This window comes from Neophocaena asiaeorientalis, unplaced genomic scaffold, assembly GCF_003031525.2.
Source record: "Neophocaena asiaeorientalis asiaeorientalis breed wild unplaced genomic scaffold, Neophocaena_asiaeorientalis_V1.1 scaffold30, whole genome shotgun sequence".
NCBI classification, from domain to species: domain Eukaryota; kingdom Metazoa; phylum Chordata; class Mammalia; order Artiodactyla; family Phocoenidae; genus Neophocaena; species Neophocaena asiaeorientalis.
This window is the reverse complement of record NW_020174923.1, coordinates 18,206,437-18,217,915: the sequence shown is the minus strand read 5'-3', so window position 1 is coordinate 18,217,915 and position 11,479 is coordinate 18,206,437. Positions and strand designations below refer to the sequence as shown.

Genomic DNA, 11,479 nt, shown 5'->3' with positions numbered 1-11,479 from the left:
TGGAGGGGAGAAGGCCAGGCAGGCTGCTGGGAAGAGGCAGTTGTGTCTGGTTTTTCCTGCTCTAGAGTTTCCATGGGTTGGACATTCTGGGGAGGGAAAGTGGGGTCCTGGGGGGCAGTGCCAAGGAAGACAGAAGGAAGGGAGAGTGGGCTGGCGAGAGAGGACTTATGGGGCCGAGAGCCACTTCCCAGGAGAACACCGTTCAGCAGGGGCCTGGGCGTCCACTTTCTAATTCCCTCCAGGGACACCTCTGAAGAGGCTGCTCCACCCCAGGTGCCAGGTTACTGGGTCAAGGTCTGATAGATGCCTCCCGTGGAGGGTATGTGTTGGGGGCGGTATAGGGGTAAGGAAGCTTTCATAACTGAATCGCTATCATAGGGGGTTCTCTTGGGGGCTGTGGTGTGAGGCCATAGTGTGGCAGTGGGCAGGGGTTCTGTTCTGGGCTAACGTATCAGAAGCAGATCTAGCCCCAGAATCCTGAAAACACTTGACCTTGATCACTATCCCCTACTGCCCCACAGCAGTGCTTCTTATCTGGACAGCTTGGTGCTTTGAAAACATTCTGCCCAGGGTGTCTGCGTATCTTTTATACTCAAAGCAGAGCAAGGTATAAGGTTGCTTTTTTTTTTTCACACCTGGAAATTGGCCCAGAGAGCGTAAGTGGCTTGCTTAAAGTCACACAGCAAATGAGTAGGACGGCAGATCCTAAAACCCAGGCCTCCTTCTTGCTCTGTGCTTTTGTTGTTGCTACACTGCAGCCTCCCTGTAGAAGGAGAAGAAAACTCTGTCTAGAACATGGTGTGTGTGTGTGTGTGTGTTGGGGGGGGGAGGTGGAGGTGGTGGAGGTCGGGGAAGGAAGGTTATAAGGAATAAGGGATTTCTCCTCCTGCAATGCAGAGCATATTAGGAGAAAACAACCCGAAGAAAGCCTGGTCCCACCATACAGGCGGCCGGCCAGCTCAGACACAGACCTGCAGCTCCCTAGTCAGGTGTGCTGGGTGCCTTCGAAAGGATTTGTGTTCCTGGAAAACTGGTTTTAAATCCTTTTAAAAAACACAAACAAAACCATCCTTTACAGGTGCTGGGAAAGGCTGCAGCCATTTTTTCTTTGGTACCATCAAGAATTCTTTAGAGATTTAAAATTGTCCTACTGGATTTTCTCAAAGTATGGTAAATCTGCTGGATCGGAGAGAAAACCAAGCATCGGGCTCTGGCCAAGATGAGCACAGGCTGGATAGTGGACGCCCTTCACAGGGGCTCTCAGACCTGGCTAAGCCTGTGCCCTTCCCAGTAACGCTGGAGTTCAGCCCAGCCGTGGGCCCTAGCCCTGGGGACGGGGTGGAGTCCTGAGCCAGCAGCACCAATTAGGATATTAATAAAGAGAGAGAAGCTCTCGCAGCCAGGCCCATGGTGAGAGACGAGTTAGGTCATGTCTCTTCCCGTTCAGTCGCATATTAGTACTGACCCTGATGTCACCTTTGAGCTATTCAGCATCACCCTTAGAGGCTTGAAAGAGGATCTCACAAAGCTTTTATCAGGTTTACCTCTGAGTCTTGCTCTTGTCGGTGGTCGACCCTGGACACTAATTTTTTGTCCACTGCAGGTCAAAGGAAGCGGCTCTTTTAGACCTCAGGGCCCAGGGCTGTGAGGTGGGGAGTGACAGAGGATCTTGGTTTGGTTCTGTGGCTAGAATCAGAGACAGTTTCCCTGAGCCACAGAAACAGGGTGGGTGTCCAATGCCCTCTTTTTTGGCAAGGGCATGGCCTGCCAAACTTGGTGGGCAGTAAAGGCCTGGACTGCATCAAGCCAGCCAGTTTAACCAGCATCTTGGCCAGAGATTCCCCTATGTGGTCTGTGTGGCCAGCAATGGGCAATTGTGAGCTGAGAAGCCAATTGACACCACTAATTTAACAATTCCCCCATCCATCCATCCATCTGGCCATCCATCTATCTCTCCATCCATCATCCATCATCTAACCATCTGTCCATCCATCTGTCCATCCATCCATCCATTCATCCGTACATACATACATACATCTATCCATCTGTCCATCCATCCATCTATCCATCCATTCCTGCATCCATCCATCCATGCAATAACTATCTATTGAACATTTATTATATTCCAGGCGTCATGCTAGTAGCTGGGAATAAAATGGTCAGAGAACCATAATTCATTTTCTTCCCTCCAGCTTGGAACACAGACCACAAATGAATAAGCAAACAACAAATAAAAGAACTATAAATTGTGGTAACAGCCATAAAGGAACACACATAAGGTGAGAAGACAAAGATCAAAGGATAGTAGTGGCCAGGGTTGATGGTGGCATCAGAGAAGGGCATGGATATGAGATACTTTTTGAAGGTTTATTCATGGTTTGTAGCAAATGGGACTGAGAAGGCACAACCCGTGAGAGAAGGAACGTGGTGAGAGCCTAACGCTATGGTGGCTAAGAGAGGACACCACTTGTAATTGCTATGTTGGTAGTTGTGTGGGATTACCTGGCACAGGCCCTTCTACTTGGCTGAAGAATATATAGCTCTCAGTGGAAAACGTTTCTACTCAATGGAAGGAAAGAAAGCCATCCACCATGGGTTTTCTTGGTTATTGGAGCTGTGGCACTTTGGGGGTCCAGAAAGGAAAGAGTGGATTCCTGCCTGACACTGATTCTCCTTTTTGAATAGAAGAGCTGTTACAAATGCATCCACCACAGGGTTTGGCCCAGGCAAGGGGGTAGGCTTCTGAAGCCCTGAGTCCTTCCAGGCCCTTTCATTTGGAAATGGATTCTCCGCATACTTCGTCTTACTTTCCTCTCTCTCCCTCTCTCCAAAGGGCAGCTACATACTTGCTTGTCCTCAACGCTCTCTGAAGGATGGAGAAACCCATTACTGAAAAGTTACTGTCGGAGAATTCTTGGCTGTTTGGATTCCTACCAAGCCACCATCTCTGGTCACAGTCACTGGTTCCCATCAGGGAGTCGCCAGTGAGTGGGCTTGCTTCCCTCGCACAGCTTTGCACCCGAGAAAAAGCAGAAGATTTTTACCAGCTTGAGGAGCAGTTGGTCCCAGCTACTGTTGACCTAGCACTGTTCCGTCAAATGCCAACACTGAAGAGTGGGAAGAGTCAGGGACTCTTCAAAAGAAACCAGAAAACTTGGCTGATGTGTGCGTGCACCTTTAATTTCATTATCAGACTCTCCTCCAAGGATTTATTAACTATTATTGGAGAAATTAAAATTCTCATATTGAAAGAGATTTTCTTCTATTGATAATAGAAAGTGGATAATGTTGCTGCCTGATGTCAGGCATCGGCCTCCTGTTGAAAACGGGGCCACACTGACCCATTAAAACTTCCTCTGTGTGCCTTTCAAGTCGTCCCTTTAAGTGCCAGTAGAATGTCTAAGTGCTTGGGGGGCAGGTCCAGGTCTGGGAGATCTTTCCAAACAGAAGGGAATGTAGGTAAGAAATCACGTGGTATCTGTATATGGAAGGGCCAGTGGCTTGGTATTGCTGGGTTTTGTGGCAGGGGTTGGTATAAAGAGGTTGTAGAGTTAGGCAAGGGCCAGAGCATGGGGAACCTGGAGGCGTATAAAGGGTTTCGAACTTTATTTTGTAGGTGATAGGAAGCCATTGATAGGTTTTAAATCGGGTGACAAGGTTGAATTTGTGTGTGTGTGATTGCTGTAGGGGATGGACTTTGAGAGCTGTTAGAGGTTCTAATTCAACTGTGAGATGTTGACAGCCTGAGCAAAGGCAATGGTGGTTCGAAGACAAAGCACGCGTGGGTGTGAGAGATACCTACGAGTTAAGTGAAATGAACAGGACCAGGTAACCGACTGGTTCTGCAAAGCAGCTAGGTAGTATCAAGGATGTGTCCCAGGTTTCTAGCATGAGTGAACGGGTAGGTTGTGGTGTCGCCAACTAAAATAGATGATTCAGAATGCAGGCGGAGGAGCTAGCCTAAGCTGGGGAATGGAGGTTTCCCCTTCAGATATTTTGAGTTTGACGTGCCTGTAGCCATTTAGGTGGCAAAGGGCAGTAGGCAGCAGAGTATGAAACTTTAAGCTCCCACATCAGGGGTAGGGGAATGTTGGTCTGGTACCAGCACGCTGGGATGCAAATCCCAGTGTCATCACTGGAGCGGTCAGTTTCCACAAAGTGGTGCAGCAGTGACAAATGACCCCCAAATCCCAGTGGCTTACAACAGTGAGCTGTTATATCCTCACTGACATAGATGAAAATTGGGAGCTAGCTTTGGCTTTGCTCCACGTCTTTCTCATTCTGGAACCCAGGGTGATGGTGGAACCCCCGTCTCAGCCCAGCCTCGTGCAGAAGGAAAAGAGCGATGGCAGAGCCATGAGATGACCCTAAAACTTCTGCATAGACAGGGTACTCGGTGCATTTGCTCACATTCTATTGGCCGAAGCAGGTCACATGGGCAAGTCTGAAGTCAGCCAGATGGGGACATACACTCCTCCCACCGGAGGTACAGCATATGACAACGGTCGGGGAGCAGTATTCATCTAGTGGAGAGAAAAGAAAATCGTTGGGCCCAACCATATGACCTATGACAACCACTAATGGGCTATAAAACCTTGGGGATTTACTCACCTTCTCTCTGTTTTGCTTAGCTTATCTGTAAGACAGGAATAGCAGTACTGCCTCTTAGGACTGTTAAGGGAAGTAACTTAGTTCGTCCACGTAGAGCGCTTAGAACAGTGTCAGACACAGAGTAAACACTTTATAAATGTAGGTGGATGGGATTGTCTGGGGAGGGCAAGAAGAGGAGAAGAGGGTGGTGGGCAGAAAGTGGAAAACTTGGGAACCACCAGTGGGGGCAAAAGCATTGCGAAAGGGAGATTAATTCTGCTTGGGAGACAGAGAAGGAACATTCTAGACACACAAGAAAACCAAGAGAGGTTGATGTCCTCCGAAGCCACAGGAATTGAGTTAGGAGGGAGTGTTGGAGTGCCTGAGGATGTCTGCTCTGCTTGGCTTTGAACCTGAACCTTCCCTTTGGCACCTTGATTTTGGTGGGTCTGCTTTCCTCTGCCAGCTCCTGATGGTATCATTTCTGGTCACCGCCAACACCAGGCCCAGACTGCCTCAATGCCAAATCCTGGCCAGGTCTCTTCTCTGAGGTCCCTCCCTCCCCTCCTCTCTAGCCAGTCTTCTTTCGTCCATGGCTGACATCTTGGTGAGACAAATCTCTTTTCATTAAAAAGACACAGAATTGAGGACATTTTTTCTTGTGTCATTTTTTTTTTTATTACCGTTGGTGTATATTGTTGTACCCTGAAAAACAAAAATCTTCAAACTTTGAATTTAAAAATTAGGGTTGGTTAGTTTATGGTCAAGATTCCTTTATTAACAAAAGAGTTCATCTTTTGTTTACGGAACACTGTCTATTTGATAAGCCATGGGTTAGAGAAACTGAAAGCTAAAATTTTTCAATGGGAAATGCAGACTACACAGTTGCAAGGAAGACAAGATGCTTTTTTCTTTTACATCAATTACATTTGCACCGCCACCTTTGGAGGAACCAAGGGATACCTTGGTCCAGAGGATTTCTTCCATTTCTTCGTTGCTTCTAGACCTTGTCTGGCCAATCATCACATGAGTGTCAGAGGACTGCGCACAGAGCTGTGGTTCTTAGCTCTGCCAGGAAAAAGTTCTGCGAGGAGCCTGGCTTTTTCTTATTGATTTTATTTCTCGAAGAGTTTTCTTACTAAGTGAATTGACCTTACACAGTTAACTTGATGTAATCTAAAGAAAATAGATGAAGTATGCTTTAGAAAAAATTACACACGCTCTAACCAGCCATTTGGCAATCATTTTCCACAGCGTCTGTCCTTTCGGGGATGGGGAGGTGAGTTTTTTTTTTTTTTTTTTTTACACGTGAATGATTACATCTACATACAAGAGCTCCAAACTCTTACTGACCTCCCTCTGCAACACCAGGTGGTGTTGGGGGACAGAGCACTGAGGCAGGCAGGGGGTCTCTCTCAAGGCGTCAGTCACCCCAGGTTGTTTGGCCAACAGTCCCAGGGCATCTGGGCAGTCCACACACATAAACGTGGCAGCTCTTCCGGTCATAACAACATTTGTGGAACACATTGGATGGCCTCAGATGCATCCCATGGAGATAGGGGGACTTTTTTTGGTCCTTATTTGCGGTCAGAGTTCTTTGAAAGCACAGGACATTGCAGCTGGAGAAACTTTCTTAACAGGGTTCCACATTTCTAGGTCCTCACCCAGCAGCCTTTACCTCAATCGCTTCATGAAGTGATCACTTCATTCGTAGAATATAGGGGACCCTCTCCAGCCCTCACCCCAATAATGTGAGCATCTGGATAGGTTTTCAATCCAGAAATTATAGATTTAAAAGGAATAGCTGTTCCGGTGTTCTGGGGATCCTGCTCAACTGTCCTGCGTGTATCCCTGAATTGATTTTGAAGAAGCAGGTGCTGTCCTGGGTCCATGCTCCTAACCCAGTCAAGCCAGCGTGAAAGGCCTGCGTGGGGACCACAGAGACCTACACCAGGCTGTTCTGCTGGCTGACTGCTTCTAGCTAGTGATCATGAACTTTCCCATTTCACCAGCAAATTTGGATCCAGGGATGGCTTCTGATTTGTAGCAGCTAAGTTTCTGACCTCAACTTCCTCACATTGATTTCCCCTCGGGTTTTGGGACCTTTGAGGTCCCCCAAAGCCTCAGATATAGAGCCCAGAAAGGAAGGGTGGTCTAGGCTGTGTGTGTCTCCTTTCCTTTCTTTGGGGGCATCTGTGTTCATGAGTGGCAGCTGAGACTCCGAGAAACAGTGTCCCTGGAGCTATTCCCGGGATTCACTAGGGTCCATTCTGGCTGCTGTATGACTGACTCCATGAGAAATGTGAGAAGCAAAGGCCCTGGGGAAGGGGCTGCTAAGATAGAGCGATGCTGGACAGAGCTTTCTGGGAAACTTCAAGGCTCCCGGGAACCCTGGGCAGCTTCCTATCCAAGAGTCACTGCGAGATGTGGAGAGGCTGCCCTGGGTGGGTGGGAGAAGGTGAAGGTAGGATTGGGGTGGGGGTAGTTGGTATGGGGCTCAGTCCTCAGTCTTTTTTTTCTCCCTGGAGAATTTCACTCTGAACTTGGAGAGGCGGCAGAGTCCCCATCCTCGGGGTCCTGCCCATGTGGGGAGATGGGCTGACCCCCCTTCACGCGCTTCCACTTCATCCTTCGGTTCTGGAACCACACTTTGACCTGATGAAGGAAGCAGAGGAGCCTGGTCGCTTCACGGCAGGTGTGACCATTTCCTCATATTGATGCTGAAGCTACCTGGGGTGCAGCTCTGGGGACCCCCCAGCTCCAAATTCTGCTTGCCCCTCCCCACGCCTCCAAAGGCTCCAGGAATTGAAAGGGAAGACCCACCAATCAGCCCAGAGGCTTGTCTTATGTCTCCAGATAAAGAAAGCCTGACAGAAGAACCAGTTCTAGAAGTCACACTGGCCCCACCCCCTTTCACAAGCCCCTCGCCTCCTGTGCCAACACCCTCTCCCTGTAGCTTCTATTACCCAAGCATCTGGGAACACAGGATCACCAACCTCACCCTTAGGCACATTTATAAAGCACTTTTCAGCTTAGATAGCTCTGGTCTGGACATTTTCTCATCTGAGCTTCAGCATTTACCTGCAGGTAAAACTGCAGGGTGGCGTTATGACACTGCCTTACAGATGGAGACCAAGAGAGGTTAGGAGAAGACATGTCCCAGAGGTCTCAGGGCTACGAAAGGGTAGAGGCGGGATCTGAATCTAAGTCCTCTGATTCTAAATCCAGCATTTTGGCAGATGCTCTCTCAACTGAAAGCTGCAATCGATGATAATAATAATAATATTTTATTCCATGTCAGAGCACGGGTATGGATGGAATGCTCTGAGAGAAAGCCCAAAACAAAGGGCTAGGAAGCTTTTCTCAGAGTGTGTCCAGGAACCAGCTGCAAATCCAAATCACCTGGAGAACTTACTAGAAATGCAGATTCCTGGCCCCACTCATTATTACTGGAAAATCGCTCTGTGGAGCTCCGGAAGCTGCGTTTTAAACAGGGCCGGGGTATTTCCACTGCACACTCAAGTCTAGGGATAACCAGATCAGAGGTTTCGACCCTGGTTGCATGTGAGAATCACCTCGGGGACCTTCGATGAATTCTGATGCCTGGACTTCACCTCAGACCAATGAAAACAATCTCTAGCGGGTGGAGCCCAGGCGCTGGTGTTATTAGAATCTCCGCAGGTGATTGTCAGGTACAGCCAGAGTTGAGGACCACTGGACTGGGGCAGAGGGAGAAGACGAAGGAGGTTCTGGGAGAAGCGGGGGAAGAGAGGGGTATGACAGAGCACAGGAAAGGAGGGATGGCCAGAAGAGGAGGGGCACCTGCCGCTCGGAGAGGTCCAGGTTTACGGCTATCTCGTATCTCCGGAGCCGGGTCAGGTAGTTGTGATGAGCAAACTCGGCCTCGAGCTCCCGCAGCTGCTCCTTGGTGAAGGCCGTCCGCTCCTTGCGGGCCTTGCTGCTGCCCTCCGGCTTCCCTCGGTTCTCCTGGTTGTCTGGGGAGAGAGGGCCCCAAACAGGAGGAAGTGAGCCGCAAGGGCCTTGGTTCCCTTTCTTTTTGTCCTCAAGCAGAAGCGGGGCAGCGTTTCCCTGTTGCTCTTATTTTGAAAGGATGCTGAGAAAGAACCCACGGTGTCCCTTTATCATTCATTCTAGCGTCTTCACCCCCAGAGAACTGGAAAGATTTTTGGATATCAACCTCAGGCACACCTCCCCCACAACTGTTTTTAATTCCCAAAGCACAAGAAACTGCCCTTGGCTGTTTTAATGATCTCCACCCCACCTCAGTCCCCACCTACCCACAGCTTGACATTAGCAGTGGCTGTAAGCTTGTGGGGCAGGATGCTCTAAAACTGAGGTTCTCTGTCCTCAACGACAGAAACATCACCTAGGAACTTGTTAGAGATGCAGATCCTTGAGCCTCACCACACACCTGCTGAATCAGAAACTACGGGAGTGGGGCCCAGCGATCTGTTTTTTTGGTTTTTGTTTTTCCCAGTGATCTGTTTTTTTTTTTTTTTTTGCGGTACGCGGGCCTCTCGCTGTTGTGGCCCCTCCCGTTGCGGAGCACAGGCTCCGGACGCGCAGGCTCAGTGGCCATGGCTCACGGGCCCAGCCGCTCCGCGGCATGTGGGATCTTCCCAGACCAGGGAACGAACCTGTGTCCCCTGCATCGGCAGGCGGACTCTCAACCACTGCGCCACCAGGGAAGCCCCCAGTGATCTGTTTTAACAAGCCTTCGATGAGTCTGACACATGGTCATGGTTACAAACCTCTGCTCTAAGACCTGGCTACTCAGAGGGTGCCTGGTGGCAGCAGTAGTGTGGCCAGGGAGCTGTCAGACTTGCAGGAGCTCCACCTCACTCCATCCTCAGACCTACTGAATCGGAGCCCGCATTTCAGCCAGATTCCCAGGGGAGGCGTGTGCACGTGTAAATTGAGAAGTGCTGCCTTAAGTTTCTCCCGCTGCCCCCCAACGCTCTGACACCAGGAGGGGCCAGGTCTGGTAAGTTCATTTACGAAGAAGGCTCTGAGTTTGACAGGGCAGGGGCTCAACCATAGCTGGTAACGGGTACAGGAATCAAGCACCTTACATGCATCAGCCACTTAATCCTCACAGTAATTCAGCCTGGCGAGTTCTAGGATGAGACTCATTTTATAGACCAGAAAACTAAGCACAGAGAAGTGAAGCAAGTTGTCCAAGTTCATCCAGTTCATCTGGCCAGTGAGTGGTGGGGACAGGAATCCAACTCAGGCAGTCTGACTCACACAGTGTTCCAATGAAATATATGTAGGAAGGCTTTACAAACTGTAAAGTACTGTGCACCCAGAAAGGACTGTATCCTGATCTGAACAGGGGAAGGGGCGGTGGTGGATGGAGAAGCACACAGGAAGCAGACCGACACACCTACACAACGCGTGCCACGTGGCCCGGGAAGGGCTCCAGGAAGCACGTTTTACTGCAGCGCTTTTAAAAGTTAGAAGTCTTTCACTTCATTGCCCTTGTACATACAGGCAGCCCGGCCAAGCGGCCAGATTGCCGAGCGGGACGGGGATGTGGAGCCCCCTCGTCCACCCCACGTTCCCGATGGGAACGTCAGCCCGCCGGTTCTTTCTAGCGCTTTCCACGCAGTCCCCCTTGCACTTCTGTCTGCGCGTCCTCCGCCCCCGCGCCACGCCTCCGGGAGCCGGATAGAAGGGGGAGCCGCCCGTCCCCTCCCGACGTCCCCCGGGAAGCAGAAGAGGCGAAGGAGGGTCCGCCGCCCGGGTGCCGCCACCGGGGGTCCCCGCAACCACGATGCTCGGCTGCCCGTGCCGGATCCGGGTGGGCCGCCTGCCAGGCGCGCCCGGGGGCGGGAAGGAAGGGGGCGAGTTCTCCTGCCGGGCTGTCTGCCCAGACCCCTCCGGAAGCAGAGCCGGGGCTGGCGGGGAAGGACGCGCCGCCTGGCTGGGGTCCCCCAGGAGTCTTCAGCCTTGGCTGGCGGGAGCCCGGGAGGGAGGGGCGGTCACAGTCACGCCGCGGAGGGACGCCCATTCCGGAGCACATCCTCGCCTGCGCGCCCAGAGCGAGGCTGGGAAACCTGGATTGTTTCCCATCCGCTCCTGTCCTGGAGCTCAGTATTTCCCAGCTCTAAGCTTTCGCAGCAGCGGGGGTGTTAAACCCAGAGGACTTGCCCCGACGTTTGAATCCTGGATCTTCTTGCTGGAGCCTCTGGGGAAGTCGCTTAACCTCTCTGGGCTTCTCATCCAGAAATCTACCTCCCAGAGGTTTTGGGAAGCTTGGACAAGCTGCTGTGTGTGGAAAATGCTTTTAAAACTCTAAAGCTGTGGACAAATATAAAGTATTCTTCCGATTCTTCAATTCCTTGAGACGCCATCTGAGGGGCTGGGGTAATAGCTACTGTTTCTTAAAGGCTTCCACGTGCTAAGACGCAGTCACTGCTTTAATCCTCCCCATACACCACACGTAGGAGTAGGTAGTAGTATTATCCCTTTAGCTTTGTCGTGTGGATTTGTGTGATAATTTGATTAATAGCGCTCTCTCCCCAGGGATGTAACTGCTTTTTCTCACTTGCTACTGTACCTGGCACTTAGGAGGTTCTTGCTAAATGTTTGCTAAATCCTTCTCAGTAGATAGAGGCAGAAGCAGCCTCAGAGAGGCCCGGGAACTTGCCCAGTGTGCCAGGCAGCTTTTTGGGCCGCAGAACCGAGATTCGAATCCAGATCCACCTGACTAGAGCCTTGGCCATCAACCCTGGTGTCAGGTTCTCCATCTTGCGTCGGCTGGCTGGCAGCTGGACCTGGACCATCGCAGTTCTGCTCGTCTCCACCTCCAGGGCTCCTGTGGGCCCTGGATTGATGCCCACACCCACCCTCCCCTTCTCCCAGG

At 50.8% G+C, this 11,479-nt stretch overlaps 1 protein-coding gene across 2 annotated transcripts in view; it reads right to left on the bottom strand.

Annotated features, from left to right (window-relative positions):
* Positions 1-5,493: 5,493 nt before the first annotated feature.
* The window catches only part of MEOX1 (mesenchyme homeobox 1), an 18,226-nt gene continuing 12,240 nt past the window's right edge, over positions 5,494-11,479 (bottom strand). Inside the window, exons 2-3 of one of the 2 annotated variants that reach the window (XM_024761029.1) lie at positions 8,413-8,585; positions 5,494-7,245 (exon numbers count right to left, since the gene is read on the bottom strand). In XM_024761029.1, the coding sequence (XP_024616797.1) occupies positions 7,123-7,245; positions 8,413-8,585 (296 nt within the window). In that variant the 3' untranslated portion in view covers positions 5,494-7,122. The remainder of the gene's footprint in view (positions 7,246-8,412; positions 8,586-11,479) is intronic. The other variant, XM_024761030.1, reaches the window with a different exon arrangement.